The 24,511-nt window shown below is 42.6% G+C and overlaps 1 protein-coding gene across 1 annotated transcript in view; it reads left to right on the top strand.

The window, feature by feature from the left end:
• Nucleotides 1–19,963, top strand: part of DIAPH3 (diaphanous related formin 3) — a 126,079-nt gene extending 106,116 nt beyond the window's left edge. The window contains exon 28 of the mRNA XM_053384714.1: nt 18,854–19,963. Within this exon, the coding sequence (XP_053240689.1) occupies nt 18,854–19,110 (257 nt within the window). The 3' untranslated portion in view covers nt 19,111–19,963. The remainder of the gene's footprint in view (nt 1–18,853) is intronic.
• Nucleotides 19,964–24,511: the final 4,548 nt, after the last annotated feature.

The following is a 24,511-nucleotide window of genomic DNA, read 5'->3' on the forward strand; positions in this document are numbered from 1 at the left end:
AACCAGTGAAAGTAAATTGTCCTAGACACATAATAGTAATCCAAAATTTTGCCAATTATAATTCATTGGGTGTGTCATGGCAATTTAACTACATTGTGCCCTTGAACCTTGTGTAACATTCTTAAGGCCACAAAGGCAATTTTAGCTACTTCCCTGGTTACACTAGCAACAAGTCTTACAAGACTCATTCAGTGAATGGGACCATATAAATGGTGGTGTGAAAGTCTGTCTTACTCTAGTGCTGCCCACAAAAAAGGCCAGATCATTGCTAGTTTTAATATAATGTCCCTTTGTCATAGATCCAAACCTTAAAGCAGGTAACAAGGAATCACGAACAACAGATTAACACAACCCAATCCTCATGTCTGCAGAGGGAGTTTCAGAACCCCTCGTAAGGTCCCACTGAGGAGCAAAATGGGGCAAACTGGGCACATATACTCAAACCTTCCATGCACTGAAGGGGGCTCTTGGAGCACTTATATTCCATTTTGAATAAAGATGCTGCGTATGTTCAAATGAGGCCGTGGTTAATGGCTCATGTTGAGCAGAATTTTTGTTACTAGAATGTAATAATGTTAATAATTATGAAGCAATGGCTGTGATTTGCTGGAAAATGAGAGGATGATTAAGGTATTTATCTTTTTATTAGCTACTGCTTTTTATGATACTTATGGAAATGCACTAAGTAAATTATTAAAACTGAATAAATTTTGCATGAAATTCTGCCAACAGCTAAAAATATTTCTGGATTAAGTCACAGATGTGTTTCTTCTTCTTCTTCAGGTGTTTGGCATTCCTGTCTTGATACCTTATGTGGCATGTTTCCTATCAGAAAATATTTTTTAAAAGTACACTGCACTTAACAGCTTGAGCTATCAGTTCCAGCCATTTTGTTTCTACTCTTTTTGCCCTTCCCATCTGAAAATCCCTTGCAGGGGGTTCCCAATGGTGTCCCATTCAGGCACTCCTCAGGTCCACTGGGAAGCTTTAACACCTTGGGCTTTCCTAGGCCATGGGTTGTTAACCAGTTGCTGATAATGTTGGCACATCATCACATCATCCCTGATCATTGGCCACTGGCTGATGGGAGGTGTAACCTAGCAGTGTAGAGCCACAATTTAGCCACCCCTTCATTTTAAAAATTAAAGAAATATTAGCTAGTTCAACTTAATTTATATCAGCCTTAAAACATTAATATTTTTTTCAATTTACAATTTGTAACACCATCAGAGAGGGAGAGGAGTAGGAGCAAAAAAAGCACTTAAATCAGGATGGAGATGCTGATGTCTTGGCAAAGTGAAGCATCTATTTACCCCATAGTAAGAAGACGGAATTTAAAGGCGGAATTTAAATATAGCTTGCAAACACAATTTAAGCCCAGGATTCAAGTCATGCTGGTGCAAATCCAACACTAAATCAAACGAGGCAATGTACTGCAGAATGTACACCAGTGGGTGGAGGAGAGAAGGAGGAGCCACCAGGTCACTCCCTAATATGTCTGCAGCAGATCTTAAGGTCACTCACGAAAATGCCCTGTATGTTATGGGTTTACCTTTGCAATCTAAAATAAGTGGTCCAGTTTTTAAATGACAGGCACTGATGAGGTTTTTGAGTTTTTTTTCTACAATCAAGTGGTATGTAAATTTTATCAAAGAAAAAATAATAATTCATCAAGGTTTCTTTATGAAGCAGCACCTTCTCAATGCTTCCGTTCCCAGTTAATCATAAAAAGCAAAAATAAAAAAATAAAAATGTTCATTGACATCCTATTAAACTAGAGCTGAGGATTGGACAGTGAAGGATGAAGTAAACTGTGTTCCCTGAACTTCCACAACCCCAGGGAAGTAACAGTAATAGTAGACTGGGAAGCAGATACATTCTAGAAGCACGGCAACTGGCTGCTAAATCCCTTAAGAGCAGTTCTCTGACAGAATATATTATATGATACACCAAAGAACTGAGATGATGAAGCAGAGTTGTAGAAGAATCCTTACTACCTTGTTTTTCAGAGTTTGGGTGCTAGGTTTCACCACATAATTTCACTGTTGCCTATCATATTTTTGTGTGTTATTTTTCAGACGCTGTTCTGATGTATTGTACAGTATAGGTCAAATGCTGCTTTTGTAACTAGAGATTCTTGAGGAATAAAAGCATCACAGCCATGTTTGTGCAGTGATATTTCAATAAAAATATGTGGATTAGTTTTATATAAGTCTGTTAAGGAAGGAAGAAGTTAATATCAGGCAATATGAAAAAAACATTAAATGTTGCTTTTAAGTGCACTAGTCATACTTAAATTAGTAGGACTTACTTCTAAGTAGTAGACACATAAAATCCCACTGTTAACTGCTGTGAGTAAAATCATTCTGTTGAAAAGTTTTAGTCATAAATCCCTTTATAAAACTTTTGTTGACTTTTTTCTCCATAATGCTTTCTATTTAATTCTGTGCTATGGTTTATACCAAATATTTATTATAATGTGACTTGAATACCCAGACACTGTCAAGATGGTTCAGTGATTTAGTGGTGTTTCTCCTACAGCTTTCCCTGTAATCAGCAGATGCTCTGGTATTATCATAAATATTTCCTTTACACACACACACAAACTTACATGCTTGTGATTGAATTCAACTTGTTGCATAATAAATATCCCATGATGATCTCCAACCTTCTGTTTGTACTATTGCCTCTTGGTCTAGACATCCACTTTTCAGAGCTGCTTAGTTAAACTGAAGCAGGCAGAGAGAAACAAAATATTGTTCTACCTACTGTCGCCACCCTCACTGGAGTGTTAAAGACTCTAATTTCTTTGTTGCGTTAATTTTCTGCTCTGTTTCCTAAACTATATATATAATCTTAAATTTCAGACATCAAGGTGTTCACTACAACCACAAGGTAATGGCGTTCTAAGTCAGCCACTCTCAGTTCAAACCTCATAAGCATATGTGTGAAATTTAGAATTTTTTTTGCCTACATCACCTTACACTTGTTTACATTGAACTGCATTTGGTATTTTACTGCCCATTCACTCACTTTAAAGAGATCCTTTTGGGGCTTTCCTCACCCATCACTCTAAATTATTTAGGAACAAGTTAAAAGGCATAGGTCCCAGTACCAGTCCTTGGGAGTCTCCACTTTCTATAGCCTTTCATTAGGAAAACTGACCATTTATTCCTACTCAGCTGTTTCATTACCAGTTACTGATCTGCAAGAGTTCTCCTTTTATTATTAACTTCTAAACCTATTCAGTCTTTGGTGAGCTGCTTTGTAAAACGTATTTTTGATTTAATTTATTTAATAAACTTTATTTTTATTTTTCAACACAAAAACATAGAAAGTCATCAGAGAGATGCTTATATAATAATGGTATGTGTATAGCATTATTCTACATAGGTATATTAAGCTAACACATAATTTGAACCATATTTCGTTTTTAGGTATAGATAAGGAGTTATGGAAGTCATTCATTGAAAGAGTTTAGTACACAATGTCAACTGAAACAACTCTCCGATCTAATAAGTTAGTGAAACAGGTCTTACCCCAGGGGTCAGCAAACTTTTTTTGAGGGGCCCAGTTCACCATCCCCCAGACCTAGTGGCGGGCCGGACTGCATGCGGCGGAGGGGGCTTCTCTCTCTCCCCCTGCCGACCTCCTCTGCCGCTCTGCCTGTGGTTGGGAGGTGGCACCACCACCTCTCCTTTTTGGGCCAGCTTTCCCAGGCATGGGGCCAGCAGGCGCGCCAAGCTCCAGCCCACAGCGCGGCCATGGGGAGAGGCCAGCAAGCGGGCCATGAGGCTTCCTATCAAAGCCCAGCCCCTTCCTCCGCAGGGCGGGGAGAAGCCAGGAAGAGGGAGGGAGGAGATGACGGCGCGGTGAGGGGAATTGCAAAAAAAATGGCACCCGTAAAAATTGTGTGGGGGGGAAATGGTGATCGTGCTGACCCAAGCAGCGATTGCAGAACCGTTTGCAGGCTGGATCCAGAGGGCAATTGGGCCGGATCCGGCCCACAGGCCTTAGTTTGCCGACCGCTGCCTTACCCTTACAGTAGCCATGCTGGTTCCAATTCAGCAACACTTGTTCTTCTATATACAGTGGTACCTCGGGTTAAGTACTTAATTCGTTCTGGAGGTCCGTTCTTAACCTGAAACTGTTCTTAACCTGAAGCACCACTTTAGCTAATGGGGCCTCCCACTGGCGCTGTGCAATTTCTGTTCTCAACCTGAAACAAAGTTCTTAACCCGAGGTACTATTTCTGGGTTAGCGGAGTCTGTAACCTGAAGCGTATGTAACCTGAAGCGTATGTAACCCGAGGTACCACTGTACTTGGTAATTTTATCCTTGATCGTGCTTTCCGCTAGTTTTCCTGGGACAGATGTCGAGCTAACTGGTTAAGCATAAATTTTTAAGCATATATTAAGCACTTTTTTTTGTAATGGAAACTTTCCGGTCCTCAGATATAGAGGCTGATATTAGGGACAGCTTACATATTTTTTGTTAGATTAACAATTTTGCATTTGAGATCTTTAGTGCTTTACATTTTTTGTATTAGCAGTTTAGCAATTTTGCATTTGAATTCTTGGGTGGGTGGCATGTGGATCCAACGTTTTGTCAATTGTAATTTTGCCAATAAGACCTCAAACTCATAAAATCATATTCTTTGTTCCCCAGATAGAGAAGGGAGCAAAGCTAATTTTCATATAAAATGTTTGCTTAGTTTTAAGCATTTAATATGTAAGATGTGCTCCCTTGAGCTGTTTCACATGAAAGCCTTGACATCCATATATTTTTGTAATCATCCATGCAACTATGTGGTCTCAATAGACCACAAGGTGCATATCTATGTATAATAAACCCATCTTGCCAGTAATTGCGCTGATCTTGCTTCAACAGATGACATTTGTAACATGCCCTTTGAGCTTTCCACCTCACCTAGGACTTTTGCAAAAGAGCTGTTGTTTCTGTGGTAGGGAACAGGTTATCTATGTATCAAGTGAGACAACAGAATATCTGTTTCTACTAGTGTTTATATAGTCTTTTAAGTCCAATAAGCTTTCCTGCTTAGCTGGAATGTATGCTGCTCCTAGAATGCAATTCATTACAGTTGGTGTGTGCTCAATAGGACTTACTGTTGATTAGGATGCAGTGTGGCTCACAGAAGAAAGCCAGAACACAAAACATATAATCAAAATAAAAACAATCCAATAACACCCCCCAAAAAATTTTTTTTATAAGGGCATAGTGTTAAATAGTGGGTAGACATAGCAGACGACGCAGCGATTTCTCCAAAGCAGCTCTTTATTTGTAAGCTGGAACAGAACTGAATAGCAAACAGCTCAGCTGGCCTGCTTTTATAGGCAGCCGGCTGTCAATATTGTAGCAATATTGTAGCAACAACAACCCAGGGTTTCCCACCTAAGGTAACTGACGTGGACCTGAGTGAAAACTATATGCACGATACCCCTGGTGGCCAGGGTGAGAACTTCAGTACATAACACATAGGATGTCAATCAAATCAACAAAGGCCTGGTTAAAAAGGAACGTTTTTGCCTGGTGCCTAAAGATGTATAATGAAGGTGACAGGCAAACTTCCCTGGGGAGAGCGTTCCACAGACCAGAGTATTGGGAAGTTTTTAATGTTTGACGTTTTATTATGTTTGTATAGGTGTTGAAAGATGCCCAGAGTGGCTGGGGCAACCCAGCCAGATGGGAGGTAATAAATAATAAAAATATTATTATAGGATTAAGTAGGATTGCACTGTTGCTAATATGTCCATTCTCGTGCCATAATCTGCTTTTTATACCCAAATAGGCATATTCCCCGCTTTTCCTATTTGGTTCTCTCTTCATACTTGGCAGCTGCATTACGTTTCTAAACACATTCCAAGAGCTAGCTTCACTGTCATCTCAAATCAGATATTTTGCTTTCCAACACCTTTAGGAGAAGGTGACATAGCCAGTACCTCACTGATAACCACAACTCTTCATGGATGCCCCTCAAATACAAATGACAAGCAAAGTAAAGCTAGCCTAGAGCTGGCTTCTTCTACTTTTTAAGCTCTGCACAAGTGTTTAAAAACATCAACATTCTGAATTAAGCCAGGCTGTTGTAAAGTTAATTTGATTTCTATTCCCAAAGAACAGTATTAATCTTGGGACATCAAGTACTTCCAAGAGCAAAGAAAGACTACCCTAGTAAGAGAGATTGTGGACACATGCTTTGCTGTATGCCACTAGAGCTGGATTAGACCTAGAATCTGTTCTACTCTCCAGATTTTGGGTGGGGGAGAACTACTACTGTACTTCCTACCTCACTGCTAGACTTTATTAACCTCTTACTAACATGGATGCTACTCCTTCTGTAGTGGATCCCACACTCAAATAAAGCCTTTGCACATTTAATTTGGCTTCCTTATGTATTTACATACCATGCCAACAATAGACTTCACAAGGGGCTGCTTTCTGAAAGTGTGGTTTATAGCCATCCAAACCGTATGCGTGGATGTCTTTGCCCACATACTAATAGGCAAAGGAGAAACCTGGAAGGCAGAAGGAACCACTTTGGGTGAGTCATTTGTAAATACCGCTTCAATTTGGAATACAGCAAGCAGCCTCTTGCAATTCAGTGTAAATGTAGCACTGTTAGCTCAGAATCTAAATGCTGGTACAGCATGACACTGACTTCCAATATCTAGTGAATTCACCACATTTTAGCACAGGAAGACAGCTCCACTGCCTCATTGTAAACAACTGCTGGCAGTTGCTGAACTGCATCAAATATTCCTCTCAACAAATTCTCAATAATAGATTTTAATTTTCACAATTTCTCTGGTTATTTCGGTATTAGCCCACTTTACCTCTCTTGCCTGCCTGCTGCTCCTGTTCTATGCTACTTGTCCTGGAATCAATTTGTGTGAGTTCCAGCCCCCACCCTTTCCCACACACTACGTCTCATCTCTCCACCACCTCAGATCTCCTGCTTTCTCTGTCAACAGCTCACAAAGCTTCTTCCTTGAAGTAGTTTGACAATTGACCTTACTCTGTCGCTTCTTCTTAGTTTAGGTGATGGGTGATGCTGAATAATGGAGGGAGAATGTAGTGTTAGAGGAAGGGGTTCAGGCGAACATTTCAAGGTTGCATGAATTGTATAAGCTGACCTGGCATCATATTACAGCTGCAAGCGTGAAAGGGTTGCGTGACTTTTACTTGGGTGTTGCAATCTTATTCTTTGTAATCTTCAATTTTCAGTCCCAGAATTTTTAACTGTACCCCGGAACCTATTCTTAGGAGCTTTTTTGTAACCATACTTTGCCAACTTCCAGCTTTTCTCTCCAGGACAAAGAGTTGTAAGAGAAGATTGAGTTTCTGTATCTTTAACGATTACATAAGAGATGGAATTTTTGTAGGCATGGCTTGTCATATAGGGTGAGAAAAGTTTGTCTGTTAATTATTATTATTAATTTCATTTGTATACCATTTAATATTTTTAAGAAAAAAACTCATGATGGTTTACAACACATTAAAACATCAAATAAAGCAATCCAGAATAAAACATTACTGAAGAAAGTCAAATATATAGTATAAATTCAAAGCAACGTAATTAACAGGAAAGTAAAATATTAGCTTAATAATAATAATAATAATAATAACAACAACAATAATATTATACCGTATTACTTATACCCCGCCCATGTGTCTTGGGTTCCCCAGCCACTCTGGGCGGCTCCCAAAATAATAATAATAATAATAATAATAATAATAATAATAATAATAATAAAGTGATCGGATATCAAACATTAAAAACTTTCCTAACTTCTTAAAGATTTTAAAATAAAACATTACCAAAACGTCAACTACAGAATGCACATTTAATGTAACAAAGTTAACAAAAATTATGTTGGTTGGTTGTTGTTGTTGTTGTTGTTGTTGTTGTTGTTGTTACTATTTCCCAGTCACTCTGGGCAGCTTATCTGCCTTCAGATAAAGGACTACCTTTAGATGTCTTCTAAATGTCGGATAGTTGTTTATTTCCCTGACCTCTGCTGGGAGGGCGTTCCACATGGCGGGTGCCACTACCGAGAAGGCCCTCTGCCTGGTTCCCTGTAACCTCAATTATCGCAGTGAAGGAACCGCCAGAAGGCCCTCAGAGCTGGACCTCAGTGTCCGGGCTGAACGATGGGGGTGGAGATGCTTCTAGGGTAAGGTTACCAGATTTTTTTCAATGAATCTGGGGACACTTTTCAACTTCAATGGATTTTGTATGGGGACTGATTTGTAAATCCGGGGACTGTCCCTGGGAAATGGGGACGTCTGGTAAACTTAGTCTAGGGCTTTAAAGGTCAGCACCAAGACTTTGAATTGTGCTCAGAAACGTACTGGGAGCCAATGTATATCTTTCAGGAAATCTTAAAGATTTGAAAAGAAAATATTGCTAAAGGAAGTCAAATATAAACTGCACATTTAAAACAGAATAATAAGAGAATAAAATATTATCATTAGCATATAACGTATTTGCTGCTCTTGCTGCCAGTGGTGGTTCATGGCCATTGGTGGTTGTGGAGGCTCAGGCCCAACTGCGTCTGCACTAAGAGACAGCCAATAGGTTAATCCCCTTTTCCGCCCAACTCGTAACGGCACAGGCTTCCTGCTTCCTTCCATGGCCTCTGGTCCCCACTAAAGGAAAAGGGGAAGGGGGTGACAGGGCCATTGCTATAACCCAGCTGAGGTCGGGATGTGGCCCATTGGTAGACTGTCTCTCTAGTGACTAGCACTGGCAGTGCACTTTCAAGTACTACTGGAGTAGTACAGTTATATTTTTATATATTATCATGACCATATTGGAAAGCTTGGAAAGGGGTGATGTATTCATGTTAAATTAAAAGTAAAGGAAAAGGACCCCTGGATGGTTAAGTCCAGTCAAAAATGGCTATAGGGTGCAGCGTTCATCTTGCTTTAATACAATGCCCTCACAATTCTTACATCAAAATTGAGCATTAGTTCAATTCCCTTTTAGGAATTAAAGCAGTGGCGAGACATTCCTTAAATATTCAAAAGCTTTACTTGCAGAGCAGATGATAAAAGAACATACCGTATTTTTCGCCCCATAGGATGCACCTAGTTTTTTTTGGGGGGGGAATAAAGGAAAAAAAGTTTATTTCCCCCCCAGGCGCGGGGGCTGGCGCGGGGGAAGCCTGAGCTTCCCCCGACCCCAGCCCACAGAACAGGCTGCCACCCCAAGCCTTGCGCGCCCGGCAGGACCTCCTGCAGGGCGCGTGAGACTTGCGGACATCTGCCCGAAGCAGGGGGCGGGCTCCGCAGCACGCCCCGTGCTTCGGGCTGCAGGCTGCCGCCCCAAGCCTCGCGCGCCCGGCGGGACCTCCCTCTGGGCGCGCGAGGCTTGCCCACATCTGTCCGAAGCACAGGGCGTGCTACGCAGCGCGCCATGTGCTTCGGGCTCCAGGCTGCTGCCCGCAAGCCTTGCGCGCCCGGCGGGACCTCCTGCCGGGCACGCGAGGGTTGTGGAGAGCTTCCTGAAGCCTGGAGAGCGAGAGGGGTCGGTGCGCACCGACGCCTCTCGTTCTCCAGGCTTCAGCGAAAGCCTGCATTCGCCCCATAGGACGCACACACATTTCCCCTTCATTTTTGGAGGGGGAAAAGTGCGTCCTATAGGGCGAAAAATACGGTATTCGCATTCGCAAGACATGCTTATCCAAGTATAGGCTCAGCTTCACTTAAAATATAGCTTCTTGTTTTAAATCATAACCTGTGTCTCCTCTTACAGCTCTGCACTCGGTGCTTTCCTATAGGCCTTGCAGCTCCATGAAGAGATTCACATTTCAACCTTTCTCTGTTCTATTCAGAGACCCAATAGCTGCTGCACTGCTGTCTCTCTATTCATAGAGAGCCCTCTCTGTATTCTCTGTTCAGAGAAAAAACATTAACACTTTCCTTCTAGCAGTGTTCAGAGAAGCTTCTTTATACAGCCATCTCTTTATGCTGTGACATCGCAGTGAACTCACACAAAATGGAGTATGTGACTTGGTACTTCTCATGTGACCAAAGTTAACTAACCGCATGAAAGCTACTGGAGCACATACTAGAATCAGCTAGTAACTAATCAAAACTTGAAAGTGCTTTCTGTAAACACACAGCAATATCTATTTAAGCAATCCCATTTCAACAAATTAAATCAGTATATCTAACAGTATGGGCATTTCATATGCCTAATTGTCATATGAATCAGCTTTAGACACATTCTGCAATTATCAGATTTAAAACTGTTCAAAACAACACATCTGTAAATGCTCACTCAGTTCTCCTTTCTGTTGCTGGGATGGACAGATGGACAGCCACTGTAAGCTTAGAAACAAGTTCCTGTGCACAGACCACATACATCTTTGATCCAAGAAAGATGAGTTCCAGTAAGCACAATCTTGAGTTGGAGACCTTTCCAAAATCTAGGATTCAAATAAGCGCGACTGTAAGCAATGACATAAATACAGTTTCACCTCTCCTTTTTTCAACTTGAAGATTAATATTCATGTAGAAAACAGCAAGTGCAAATCACAAAGTATCTGTTTTTCCCTAGGTATGCTTGTTGGATACCTATTACATTTATCTGCTTCCTGATGCATATACCCAGAGAGAAATGCTGAAAGTTCCTTGCATCTTACATTTAATGCTCTCTTCTTGACATGAGTAATTATATCCAAGTCAGAAAAAATAATGTGAATCAGCTCTGAGCCATGTAGTGAACCTGGCTTTCAAACACAATTTCCAGCAATCAAAAGTGAAGCGGCAGGAAAGAAAAGAAACCCAAGAAAATATCTCTGAATGGAATGCGTAGAGCTAGAGGTGCTCTAAGATGCTGCTATCAATTTACCAAAGTGGAAAATGTCAGACTTTGCCACTCGCCACTAAGAATTAGATTATGAAATCGAACAACTACTATTTAATACCCATATTAGAAAGTGTATTTTTGCAGGACGTAGGGGATGAGGTGTACAACATGTTTGGGCATAGAAACATTCATTATGGTTTTATGCAATTTCACAAGGCCTTTTCAGACATTATGGGGTTGCTAATCTAGGTTTGCCCCAGGGACTTGATTGAACAGAGCTACAACCAATCCCAATTCTGATGGGTAAATCTACATTGCTTTACTGTTGATTTTTAATGGTTAAGTGAAGGAGTACTACTAACTATTAAATGGTTTCTAATATTATTATTTATTAATTGCCTTCCACCTATGCCCCAAGGCAATGTACAAAATATAATAAAAACAGTTACAAGGCAGCACAACAAATAAGATGAGTTTAAAACAATTCAAAATGAGCAGCTGTGGCTCTACCCGGGAATACATGTTAGAACAAAAATGTCCTCTCTTGTTTCCATGAAGTAGAGATACTGGGTATCTGTTGTAGCTCAGTGAGCATGCTATTTCACAGAACAGGGGAAGCCTTACAGAGAACCTACTTCTGAATCACTGTAGAGTGGACCTCTAATATTTTGGTGCAACCGGTTTAGAATTTCAACAGCCGGGTTGCTCACCAGGGCAAGGCAGTTTGAGTATTTTATACTGATCCCAGTTCAACTGCACTGGTTACCAATTAGCTTCCAGGCCCAATTCAGAGTGCTGGTTTTGACCTACGTATAAAGCCTGAAAGGGCTCAGGACCACAATACCTCAAAGCCCGCCTCTCCCCATATAAACCATCCCAGACTCTGTGTTTATCATCTGAGGCTCCTCCACGTGAGGTCCAAAGGGCGGCCACATAGGAATGGGCCTTTTCTGCAGTGGCTCCCCGTTTGTGGAATGCTCTCCCCAGGGAAATTCATCTGGCACCTTCATTATACGTCTTTAGGCACCAGACAAAAATGTTCTCTTCAACCAAGCCTTTGGCTGATTAATATTCTACGGCCTATTCTACGGTGCTCCTGTATTTGTGGGAGGGTTTGGGGGGGTTGTTTTTGTTTTAACTTTTTCTTTTGTGCTTTTATTCTGTATTTTTATCTTGTGAACCACCCTAACATCTTCAGATGAAGGGTGGTATATATTTTTTAACAATTACAGCAGCAGCAACAACAGGAACTTGAAGGAGACACTCTCCTACAGAACATAGTGACCTGATGTGTATATAAGGGGCAATGTGGTCTGTAAAATAACCTGGTCCCAAGCTGTATAGGGCTGGATATGTTAGTACCAAAACTTGAACTTGGCTTGGGCGCAGATTGGCACTCATCGCAAATACCACAAACAAGGTGCTGTATGCTGATGGTAGTTTGCCCTCACAAGCAACCTGGCCACTGCATTCTAGCCACCACATTCAGTACTAGCTGCAGCCTCCAGACCAATCTCGTGTGTAGCCCCACACAGAGCACATTGCAGAAATATAACATTGAGGTTAGCAATGCATGGGCAATGTGGTCAGGCTGTCCCAGTTCAGAAATGGCATAGACAACTTCCTGTACATGGGAGCTGCTCAAAGTGCCCAGCTTGTCAGATTCAGTTTATTAAACCTTATCCAGCTCACCTCTGCCTCTAGACACCAGTACAGGACCTGCACAGCCATCTCAATTGTTACCGAAAAATAGAGTTGAGTAGCATCACTGTAATAATGCCCCCTCACTTCATATGTCCTGTTGACTTGCTCCCAAAGGCTTCATATAGAAGCTGAATAGCATTGGAGACAAGAGGCATCTCATAACTCAAGAGCCAGGGAACTGAGGGACACCCTTCCAGTGGTATCTTCTGGAACTGTCCCCAGAGATAATCACTGAGACAACCCAGGAACTACTGCAGAACAGTGGCCCCTGATACCTCTTCTCCCATTGAAAGCCCAAGACTAAGACGACCCAGTTCAAACACCAACCCAGCTAGGAAGCTCACTGGCTGATCTGGGGTAATTTTTCTGTGCCCAGCCTACCCTACAGGCTTGTCTTGAGGATATAAACAGGGTGGGGAATGTGTACTGCCCTAGACTCCTTGAAAGGACTGTCACATAAAAGGACTAAGATGTACTTGAATCCGGGCTTTTGTTCATATCCAGAGCTGCTTCACAAAACGCACTTCTCACTAACAACAATCAAAACAATCTACAGTAGTTATGCACCCTCATGGCAATTGCTACAACTTAAGATGGCACAAACATTGGATATGAATGTAATACATCCATAAGAATTATTATTTTCTCAGACCCCCTGATGCTTATTCGTACATTTTTGTTTGAAGCTGAAAACCACATGCAGTTTTGGAGCTACTCGTATATGCAATAAAGAGCTAAGACTACTGTTCATCAGTGCAAGGATTTTCCCCTGCATCCTGGAACCACTCTATTCTGTTAGGAGAGGCTCAGAACTTACAGGGTTAAGAGTTCTGAGTGATGACGCCTCACATTCTGAGGGCGGGCTTAGAACACTGAAGGGAGTGGTTTACTGTGTTCTTTCAGTGTGCGTGTTAGCTCCGTGGAGAAAGGAGCAACATGGGCGAACTATCGCCAGGAGATTTATAGCTGTTGTGTTTTGCTAAGGAATAAAGACTTTAAGATAAGGAGACTGCTGCGTTTCAGCCTGAGTTATTACCACACGACAGAACGTTCCTGCTTCTGCTTCCGCTGTGTTTTACGCTCTGCTGAGTCAAAGGTCCCAGGGGGGAAGACCAGAGCTGCGCAAGAGAAGTGTGCCGGACCCCTGGACGAAATTGACCCCAACAGGTTATGGAGGTCAGCAATAAAGATAAGCAACGTTCGTGCGTGTGAGAGGCTGCAGCCAGAGGCCAGCCGATGAGACGCTGGGAAGTGAAACTGCAGGCAAAGAGGCTGAGGAGCAGACAAAGGCCAGCTAAGGAGTAGCTGGAGCCAGCTAGAGCGACGGGAGCTCGCTGGGAAGGATCTGCCGGACCGGGAGGTGCTACTGTATCGTGAGTAGGCCGGGCCCCGGGGGAGAGATGGCAGACAGCCAGAAGTCGTCAATCCCTTTTGATAAGGTGGACGGGAGCAAGCCCTGGGCCGGGAGAAGGCAGGCACTGAAGAAAGCAGTGGGAGCCAGGCCAGAGGGGGCTGAGAATTGCTCTGAGGAAGCAAGAAGCCCAGAGGGGGCTGGAGGCCCAGAGGGGGCTGGGACTGTGTTGGAGGGCTGCCGGAATGCCCCTACACGTGAGCTGCATGCTGCAGAGCGGCTGAGAGAAGAGAAGAGCTTTGCACCAGAGAATGGGGTTGCAGGCCATTCCAAGGGTCTTGAGAGTGCCAGGCTGTTTGGCAGGAGCTGGAGGGGGTTTGCAGAGAAACCACAGCAGAAGCCAAAAGCCATTTTCCCAACGGCAGAAAAGCCTCAAGGAGGAGTGCTGCTGGAAAGGTTGGGGGGGCAGAGAAGACCAAAGGCAAGTTTGCAAAGTTTTCCACTCGGAGATGTTTTGTTTGTGCCTCGGCTGACCATCTGTGTCGCAGCTGCCCACAGAGAGCAAAGGAGCCAGGGCAGGATATGTCCAAGGTCGCTTCCCATGGGAACCAGCCGGGTTTCCATGGCAACAGAGGGAGCAGGCGTGAGAAACAAAAGAAGCTACGTGCTCCAGAGAAGGGAGGAAACGTTTATCAGCTGACTGCGTCGATGGCTGTTTTGGAGAACACCTGCAGCGAACGCCCCAAGGTCGGGGGCAGCAGGAAGTCAGTTGCTAAGGCAACAAAGAAGGACAACTCCGGAGGGGGGAGAGTCCTACGTTGGGTTGTTGACTCGGCTGCGAATGCCCATTTGGTAACAGCGCCACCTGATGGACAAATGTGGAACTGCAAGGCTGTTTCAACTGAGAAAACAGTTAAATTTGCTACAGGTTCACAGGGACGTGTAACCCATGTTTCTAACATGTTTGTCTCTTTTTTACAGGCTGAATTGAAGGTTTATGTTCTCCCTGAGATAAAACATTGCCTGCTATCTGTACCTTCTCTTTTACAGGAGGGATATTCTGTGAGTTTTGAAAAAGATGTTTGTACAATTTCCAGAGATGGGAAGGAGCTCGTAAGTGTTGGGAAGGATCAAAACAACCTCTTTGTTTTGGAAACACCACTGGAGGGTGAGGGGAATATTGGGAAAGCCACTGATCACACTCATGTGTCGTGTGCTTGCGTGTGGCACAAGAGGATGTCACATGGGTCCTGTGAGGACGTCCAGATGTTATCAGAGTGCACCAAAGGTTGCAAGGTAAAAGAATGTGGTCAACCTTTGAATTGCAAGGCTTGCAGGAAAGCCAGAAACAAGGGATTTAATAATCCCAGGGTGGAGAGAGTAACCACAAAGCCTTTTGAGCTTGTACATGCAGACCTTTTGGATATGCCACAGCCAAGTCTGGGCAAGGCCAAGTGGCTGATGGTGCTGACAGATGATTATACGCAGAACGCATGGGCGTACACGCTGAAAACGAAGGAGGAGGCAACGCAACTGATCAAAGATTGGGTTGCAGAGGTGGAACTGAGGTTCTCCACCAAGGTGCAAGGGTTCAAATGTGACCAAGGTTCAGAGGTCACTGGGTCTGCTCTAAAGGGTTTCTTTCGCCAGAGGGGGATACGTCACAAGGTGACTTCTCCTCAGGAGAGTGGCGTGGCAGAGCTTAGGAGTAAAGCTCTGGTTCGAGCATCCGAGATTCTACTGGATGACTCTGGTTTGCCTCAAAGTTTTTGGGGGGAGGCAGTAAAAACGGCCAATTTCACGATGAACAGGTGCTACAATGCAGAGGTAGGTGACACCCCGTATTTCCTGCTTCATCGGCAGAAGCCGCTTGTGCATTTCTTTCGCACTTTTGGTAGCAGAGCCATGGTGCCTGTACCAAAGTTTCTGCAGCAGGAGGGTGGCCCAAGGTTCCAGGAAATGATCTTCTGTGGATATGAGCCTGCGACAAAAGGGTGGAGATTCGCATACCCAGAAGGTGATCAGACCAAGCTTCTGGTCAGTAAACAGGCTGAGTTCTATGAGCAGGATGGTTGGGCAAGGCGCAAAGCGCGCTCTGACGTTCACTCAGATTGTCTGTCTGACTCTGAGGAGGAAGGAGAGCCAGAGCCTGAACCTGCTGGTGGAGACCAGGTCCCTGAACAGAGTAGGGCGTCTCCACAGGTTGTTAAGGGAGTGTCCAAGAGTGAGCCCTCATCTCCTGTGCGCATAATGCAGAAAGCTCACAGACGTGTCAAGTCAGAGGGGGAGTCCTCTGATGAGGAAGACGCACATGCTGGCCCCAGTGGGTCAAAAGGAGCACCCCAGTTTGTGCCCAGGCGGTCATCGCGGGCTACAAAGGGAATTCCACCTGAGAGGTTTCAGGTCACAAATGCGTGGGTTGGTTTCGCACAGTGCGAACCTGAGGTTTGTGAGGTTCAACAGGTGCCTAACAACGATGCCAGGAAGGGGCGGAAGGCAATGGGGAAGGTGTTGAACACTCAGAAGTCCTCTCAGAACGTGATTCGAGAGGGGGTGTTAGGAGAGGCTCAGAACTTACAGGGTTAAGAGTTCTGAGTGATGACGCCTCACATTCTGAGGGCGGGCTTAGAACACTGAAGGGTGTGGTTTACTGTGTTCTTTCAGTGTGCGTGTTAGCTCCGTGGAGAAAGGAGCAACATGGGCGAACTATCGCCAGGAGATTTATAGCTGTTGTGTTTTGCTAAGGAATAAAGACTTTAAGATAAGGAGACTGCTGCGTTTCAGCCTGAGTTATTACCACACGACAGAACGTTCCTGCTTCTGCTTCCGCTGTGTTTTACGCTCTGCTGAGTCAAAGGTCCCAGGGGGGAAGACCAGAGCTGCGCAAGAGAAGTGTGCCGGACCCCTGGACGAAATTGACCCCAAACATATTCCCCCCCTCCTCCGCCCCACACCACCTACATCTGTTCTGAGGTTTCCCCTAAACTGCACTGGGCATCTACGAATCCCCTTGTATCAGTGTAAAGAGTTAATTAAATACTGCCCCATGGATACTGAATGGTTAACATTTGCATGTGTTAACTGTTGCATCAACAAAAAAAGGTCTCTCACCATGTAGATGCCCTTTTAAGAAACTTTAAAATTAAAACACACAAATATATATAGACAGAATGGGGAGGGGAGTTTCAGTACCACAGGACAGCCAATTCCTGTACTTTAAGGAAATAGCAAGTGGTCAAGTGGAGTAGGCTAGTTTTGCATGTTTTAGGGTGAGTTATGACCCCAAATGTGTAAAAAGGTTAAAATGCCCTCATATCAAAGTCTAGCTGCACATGGGAATTTCTACAAATTGCATGATAGGAAGAAAACAGTTTTCTTGTTCAAGAGCCATACCAGGAACCTTTATTAAGTTTTGAATTGTCTCTAATATGGCTATTCTTCTTTTTCAGGCTAGTATAATCATTCCAGTATTTATCTCTTTTGCAGTTGCATATTTAAATTCATACTATGTAAATTCAAAAAGGCACAATCATCTTACATGCTTAGTGCCATTCCTTTGAGTCTTGTGTGTATCTAATTCTGGTTATATGTTTGTGCAATTTTCTCATACAGTAAATGAAGCTAAGTGAAAATTGCTTCTCTCTTATTGGATTTTAAGTAACAATTGTCCCCCTGATGCAGGAGATAGAAGAGGTTATTTTATTTTCTCCTAACAGCCAAAAGGTGATCATACTTCTAAAATTCGTTGAGATTGCCCAAGAAACTGTGTAAAAAACTCATCCATCATTGTGAGCCCCTGGTCAGGGAATGACAGTGCAGTAAATATCTTCAGCAGCAGCCTTTTAATGTACAAGCTGTTTTCGGTTGGGATTTTCAGCACTCACATAAAACACACTGTCATGAGTGACTGCCTGTGCTCCAAAGTCATTACTATTGGGATGATGGAACATCTTTCAGCGAATAACCAAAAAACTCTAAATGTCATGTCAAGTTTGTTGAAACCATTTTCAAGCCTTGTTCAAGGTTACATGAATATTGAATATGCCTTTTTTAAAAGAAAAAAGTATAGGATCTATCAGAAGGTTTGTTTAGACAGGTAAATTGAAGAGTATATTGATTTTTTATAATTGCCTTATGTATTGTTTAAGGCCCCAAGTGAATCTACACTTCATTTTGCCTCTTTAATAGATCAAATTACGGGGACAATAATGAACTATGATATTCCCAACTGCATCTGGCTAGAGAGTTTTGAAGTCAGAATACTAGAGTAGATGGCCTGATCCAGCCAAGGGACCTTCTCAATGAGATTTTTGGTGTGTACAGGGAGAGGAGAGGAAGATGAGATCCCCACATTATTGGATACAACCCTGTGTATCTGGAAGCTGCTATGTTCACTTTCATGAATTTACAAATGTAAAAACGCCCTATATTAGTTTTATTGACAGGTGTACTCATCTGAGCTAAACTGTTACTTGGGGGTGGGGGGTGAGGCTCACCATTCTCTTGTTTCCTCTGGGACTAATTCTTTGTTTAGAAGATTCCAAGACGTTATTGGTTTCAATGTGAGGGATGAGTGTTCAGCATTTGAGAAGCACTCCTGCTTTATATTTATGAAATGTCAGCCTAGGATTCCAAAGACCATCCTACCATTTCCATGTACCCAAGCGTGCCTTGGAAAGTTTAAACATTCCGCTGGGCTTGCTTACAGTAGGTGGCTCTTTGGATCCTAGCCATACAATTTAACTTGTCCATGGGTAGACTTCGTTATTTTTATTAACAGTTTTTCTTCAATGTGTTTTCGTTAGATCACAGTTTAAACTTTGCTACTCGGTTCTTTCAGTTCATTAACCAAACGCCCGCTCTTCTCTTTAGAATGTAGAATTGCACAGCTTTGCCAGTTTTCAGCAGTTGGGGTGCTTGAGTCAAAAATAATTGTAATTTGTCTGTTTTCTACCTTACAGAAAACCAGAAAGCACCAACAGAAAAGCTACATTTGCACCACAATATGAACACAACATCAACAAAGAATCCAATGAGCAAGGACCTTAATTTCAAGATGGAAACTAATTCATCTGTAGAAAAGAGAGCAGCTGTTGGGAAGAAGGGCATTAGTAATGGAGGAAGTAGAGGGAAAGAAATGGAGCTTGCTGGCTTTGTTTCTAAAGGAGAAGCAATTCCTGAAGTAGAAGCTCTGCTAGCAAGATTACGAGCACTGTAATCTTTGACTTCACCGATCAAAGCAAAAACTGAGTCCCTTAAGATGTTCAAGAAAAATATATGTCTATTACAGAATATACAACTTCAGAAATGCAGGTGGACCAATTCTCCAAATCAGAAATACCTGCAAGTAAAAAATTAGCATGTTCCTCTCTTTCAGAAAGACTAATTCATTAGCTTTTCACATGCTGTGAGTATTTGATGGAAATGAGCTTTTGAGCAACTGATCTCCATTAGCTTTCTGAAGCAGTACATGTTTATTTTCTGATTGGCACCATAAAGAAGCTTTTCATGGCTGTTACATGTTTTGCATGATGCACATTTGATGTATGGATTTATAATGTTTTGTGCCTGAATACAAAATTGTTCTTTGTATTCCTGTAATATGGCATTGATGTCTTGTGTAGTCGGAAGACAATTCAAGGATAATGAAAGGGGGGGAATTTTGGTTCACAGATCTGTTGACTGTATTAACACTCATTCCCCCCATGTGCTCCACTTTAAAACAATTGTAAGCTATTGACTTAAATTTTTAAAAATGCAAATCAAGCTATGTACATCCTGGGTATTGTTCATTGCAGAGTCTGAAATTTTAGTAGAAAAAAGTGCAATACAATATTACATAAGTTATAAATAAGTTTAATAGTATAGCTTGATTCTTCATCAGGTAAGTGCTAAAATGCATTCATTTATTGTTAATCTACAGACAACACTGCGTATCTATGCATAAAGTAATATCAAATGTATGATAAGATGTATATCCAACCTATAGCTGTTACTCAAACTTGAAATATAAACACAATTTTGCCTTAGCACAAATTTATGATTATTAAAGGAACTTAGTTACTCTTTGACTGTGACTGATCTTAATTTTTCTGTTGCGCACAGAAAGACACCTAAGGAAATATTTGCCAGAATTGGCTTTTTAAATCACTTTGTTACAATGCATGCTGTTGGATTTGGTAGAGATTTCTTGCACAATTAATCAATATTGGTGTATTTTTAATTCATTTGTAAATTGCACATCACTGCAGTGTAGACTAATTAATTACTCTTGCAATAGTATATTGCTTCTGGTTTTAATTGGGTTGGAAAACTGGATCCATTTATGAGATCCTTATAAGATCATACCTGCAGATTATTTGGACACACCGATTACCGGTAATAATTTTCTTCAAAATGTTGTGTAGGAGCTATTTTTTAAAAATGCATTGCCTTAATTATTTTTGAACAAATAAAAGCAGAATGTTGAAACAGATCAAACTTCAAATTCCTCACCAAAATGGTTTAGGGATTATTGAATTTAGTATATTTCTTTGTTACACATCTTCTTGTACTGTATTTATTTGCTCCTTTAAAAATCGGACAAATATGCCTTTGGAAGATGTGAATTGCTTTTTAATGTAAAGAACTCAGATCACTTTTCATTGTTAAATATAGATCATTTCTGTGTCTTCCTAGCATTAAGAACCAAAGTGGACTTTGTTGTTGTTACCATTACCTATTGCAATTATACCCAGATTTCCTCCAGTGGCTTAAAATGGTATACACAGGTCTCTAGCTTCCCCATTTTATTCAGGCAGTCCTTGATTTGCACTGTGGGGCAGTGCGAGGAGGCACCTCTCTGTGGGGCAGGGGGGCAGCTCAGAGACCAGGGGTGGCAGCCGTGGCTGGCCAGAGGACTCCCAAGGAGAAGGGAGGGGGGAGAGGAGGCTGAAGGAACACTCCAGAAGGGAGGGTGTTTGAAAAAAGGGTGAAAGGCTGCTAGGCAAGGGGGGGTATAACTGGGCTCCTGAGCCCCACAGGGGTGCCACAGAAAGAATGTAGTTGCTCAAGGGAGCCATGGACACAAAAGGTTGAAAACCTGCCATAGTGGCTTTCTTTGATTACCACAATGGTGCTCAAAGCAAAGCCAAATCACAGTTCAAATTGCACTGAACCACTCAGTGACATCTTCCTACTGGACAGTTGGTGATAGACAACCTTGTGGGGAACAGAGGGGAAGGCCAGTTGTAGGAGGCTCTATTTGCCTGCACTTTCTTCTTAAACTTACATTTGCAAACAATGCTGATAGAAAAAATCCAGTTCTTTGAAATATCACAGCATGTTCTATGGTCTGAAACCTTTTGCAGTAACTTCGGCAATATATTATTAGTAGTTGTAGTGTTTAGGTGTGTAAAGGTAGTTTCTTTCCCCACTATTGCAATCCCCACCCCTCATTTATGAGTTGTGTGGTCTTATATTTGGACAGATTCTAAAGTGATGTGTGATCTTACGATTATAGAACAAGAATACCTTCAGTTAGGTCAATATTGTTTCAACTGCTTCAACATACTATGAGAACTGTTATGCTTGAACGTAAATCTTCTAAAAGGCTGAAAAAGCATTTCATCATCAAAATTGGTTTTCTTCCTTACATCTAAACAGGCTTATCCTGATGATGATGTAAGAATGAAATGTGTTTTGAAAGGCCAGGATCTTCATGCTTCTTGAATGTATGCTGTACCTGACATATAACGGCACAGAAACAGGGAGGTTAGGAAACAGATCTGATAAATGTGCTACTTGATTTCACTTTGGGGACCTGAAATTGCATCTTGCACAGAATGAAGCAACTGGAAATGAAATAGTTTCAAATGACATCTTTAAAGGTCATGAAGGAAATGATGGTAGGTGATCCAGACTTTCTATGGCCACAGGTGTCTTGTCTATTCAAAGAAATATACCAGAACACACCTATTTTATGGCACTATTTTCAGACTGTTCAAAATGAGCAAAGGGATAGAGAAAGGACCCCAAGAAATCTAAGCAAAACCCTAATATTCTTCAAATTTATTTTTTAAAGTGCAGGGGGTTGTGACCCTGAAGTGATATTCTTATTTATTCCAATAAAGGGAGCACCAAAATGTCTGAGATGGTTCAATAACTGAAGCCTGGTTTAGAGAACCTGGTGGTTGTGGTTAAAACTGTTCCTGACCCGTAACATTTCACAATGCAAAAGGGGGTTGAGTCTTATAATGTCTACCTTTTTACACTTACACATGCACATCCTTTGCCAAAGCTAGTGAGATTGCATCTATTTGCAATCTTCAATGCATACATAGAGACACTGAATGTTTTTTATTGGGCCAGCTGGAAGGTTTCCAACCATGGTAGAGACCCACTACTTTGGGGGGGGGGGGAAGCAGGAGATGACACGCCTCTACTGCCCCTGAAATTGGTGCAAGTGATGGTTGCAAAGGCTCCCTCATTCCACCCAGGAACATCTTCATCAGCAGAAGGCAGAGAAGAGCCAGTTCCAATCGGCCTCAAGGGCAGGATATGGTTCATAGGTTTGGCTTGAGCCCGGTTACCACTTTAAATTTTGACACTTTGTTGCCAAAAGGAGGGCAAGGGAGGGGTGATAATTGGGCGCTTCAAGGGGTGTGTCTACTTGGTCCTAAGTTGCTCCCATGCCCCCTTGCTTTGTGTAACTTTTCATGGGGCAAGAGCTGTAGCTCCACTGAGATTATTGTGAGGGTAAAGGGGATCCTGAGCCATGCATTTAAAGCAGTGTTTACTAACTCAGGGTCATATGGCCCCCTGCCATAGCTGTCAACGTTTCCCTTTTTTTATTCCAAATAGGATTCCTCGCAAGAAAAAGGAAAAGTTGACAGCTATGCCCCCTACCCCCCAAAAAAATATTCCAAGGGGGCCACAGGTAAAAATTACGTAAATGGGGGGGGGGGTATAGCACAAGGCTAGATGGCTAAAGGGGGAAGTGAGAAGTGAAGAAAAAGAATCTTTGTATTGGTTTTTATGGGGGGGCACCTCCCGTGGGGGAACCACAGGAAGGAAACAAGGTCAGAAGGGGAGATGGTGGGAAAAGGTTGGGAGACACTGATTTAAAGGATATTCAATGAAACTGCTTTACCCATTTTTTTAAAGTTTCAGCATGCCAATTTTCCTGAATATGATGCAAAATGCATTTGACAAGGAGTTTGTCACAGTTGCAACATTGAAAAGTGGTCTATCCACATGATCAATGCAAGCGTCATCTTAAATATCAACTAAAGCAGTTGATTTCCAAATTACGAGGTTGGGAAAAACTTCTGGGTGGGTCGGTCCTTTTGCTGGTGCGCTAACTGACATTTATTGGACTGACAGCATTTGCAAGCACTTGATCTTCATCATGCTGATGAGCAGATCCATGCTGGGTTTTATTTACACTCCCAACTTGATATTTGCCCCTGAGAAAAAAATGGTATGTTTGTCAGTTTCAATTTCAAGAACTTTCTGACACTTTGGTGGTTTGAGAGAATGTACTGATAGGAAGAGCACACTCTTCAGTCAAGAGGTAGGTACTTCTTTATTTAATCTGTTCCTGTTCAGTTACATAGCCCTAAACATGATGAATATGACAATTCTAAAATAAGGACATAAACATTTGATAAACAGTATTGCAGAATGTGAAGTGTGTTGCGTTCAGCCAGCCTGTTGCTAAATAGCATGGACACAATTTAGTCAGTGGTGGGTGCAGTGTCCAAGCACGCAGAATTTCTACTGCCACTCGCCTGCACGCACAGGCATGCCTCCAGACAGCTGTGGAGGCTGTTAAGGTGAATGGCAGACCTGCATCCTTCACCATATCCCCTTCTAGCTTTCCCCTCTGCTTGGTGCAAGTTCATGCCTGCTGTGGAACACAGTTAACTTGTGTTGAGGCAGGTGAAGGGACTTTGGAAGTCCTATTTACCTTTATACCCCCCACTCACTGCCTCTGGGCCCAGTCTAAAAACCAATGTGGGAAATGGTTTTGTTGAGTCCATGGGCATCATCTGCATGAAGGTGCAGCACCCATAGTTGGCTAGGAATCCTGGATTCCTAGGTCATGTGGCAGACCAGTCTGATCAGCTGCAGCAACAGAAGCTCATTTCTTATTGCAATCCCAGGAGCAGTGAGCATGGCTTTGACTGGGGGGCAGGCACTAGCTCCAGACAAAAGTTTTTCTGTGGACTCCTTTCCCGGGGCACCCTAAACACTTTGTTCCAGTTTTGACTAAGGATCCAACCCAGTGTCTTTCCCCCACAGAGTTGTGACTGTTGCGATGAGGTAGGCAAAACCTCCAGACGGGCCCAATTTGTCTGCAGGCAAGTTCCTCCCTGGCCCCAGATATGGCGACTGATTAATTCCCAAGGTCGTGCTAGCTAGAACAACTGTCCACTTACCTTCTGACAGGGCTGCATTGCGCAGGATGGGTAGGTTGGATGTCTGACACCGACTTCGCTGCCCACTCACAGTGCAGTCATAATTCAAGCCACAGAGGTGGACCTGAGTGGAAACTGGCTCCCCCAGGTCTATCTCCAAAACCTCACCCGCTAGTCTGGCCATGATTGGCAAATATGAATTTCAATGCTTTGCAGGAC

This window comes from Podarcis raffonei, chromosome 4 (assembly GCF_027172205.1).
Source record: "Podarcis raffonei isolate rPodRaf1 chromosome 4, rPodRaf1.pri, whole genome shotgun sequence".
Taxonomy (NCBI): domain Eukaryota; kingdom Metazoa; phylum Chordata; class Lepidosauria; order Squamata; family Lacertidae; genus Podarcis; species Podarcis raffonei.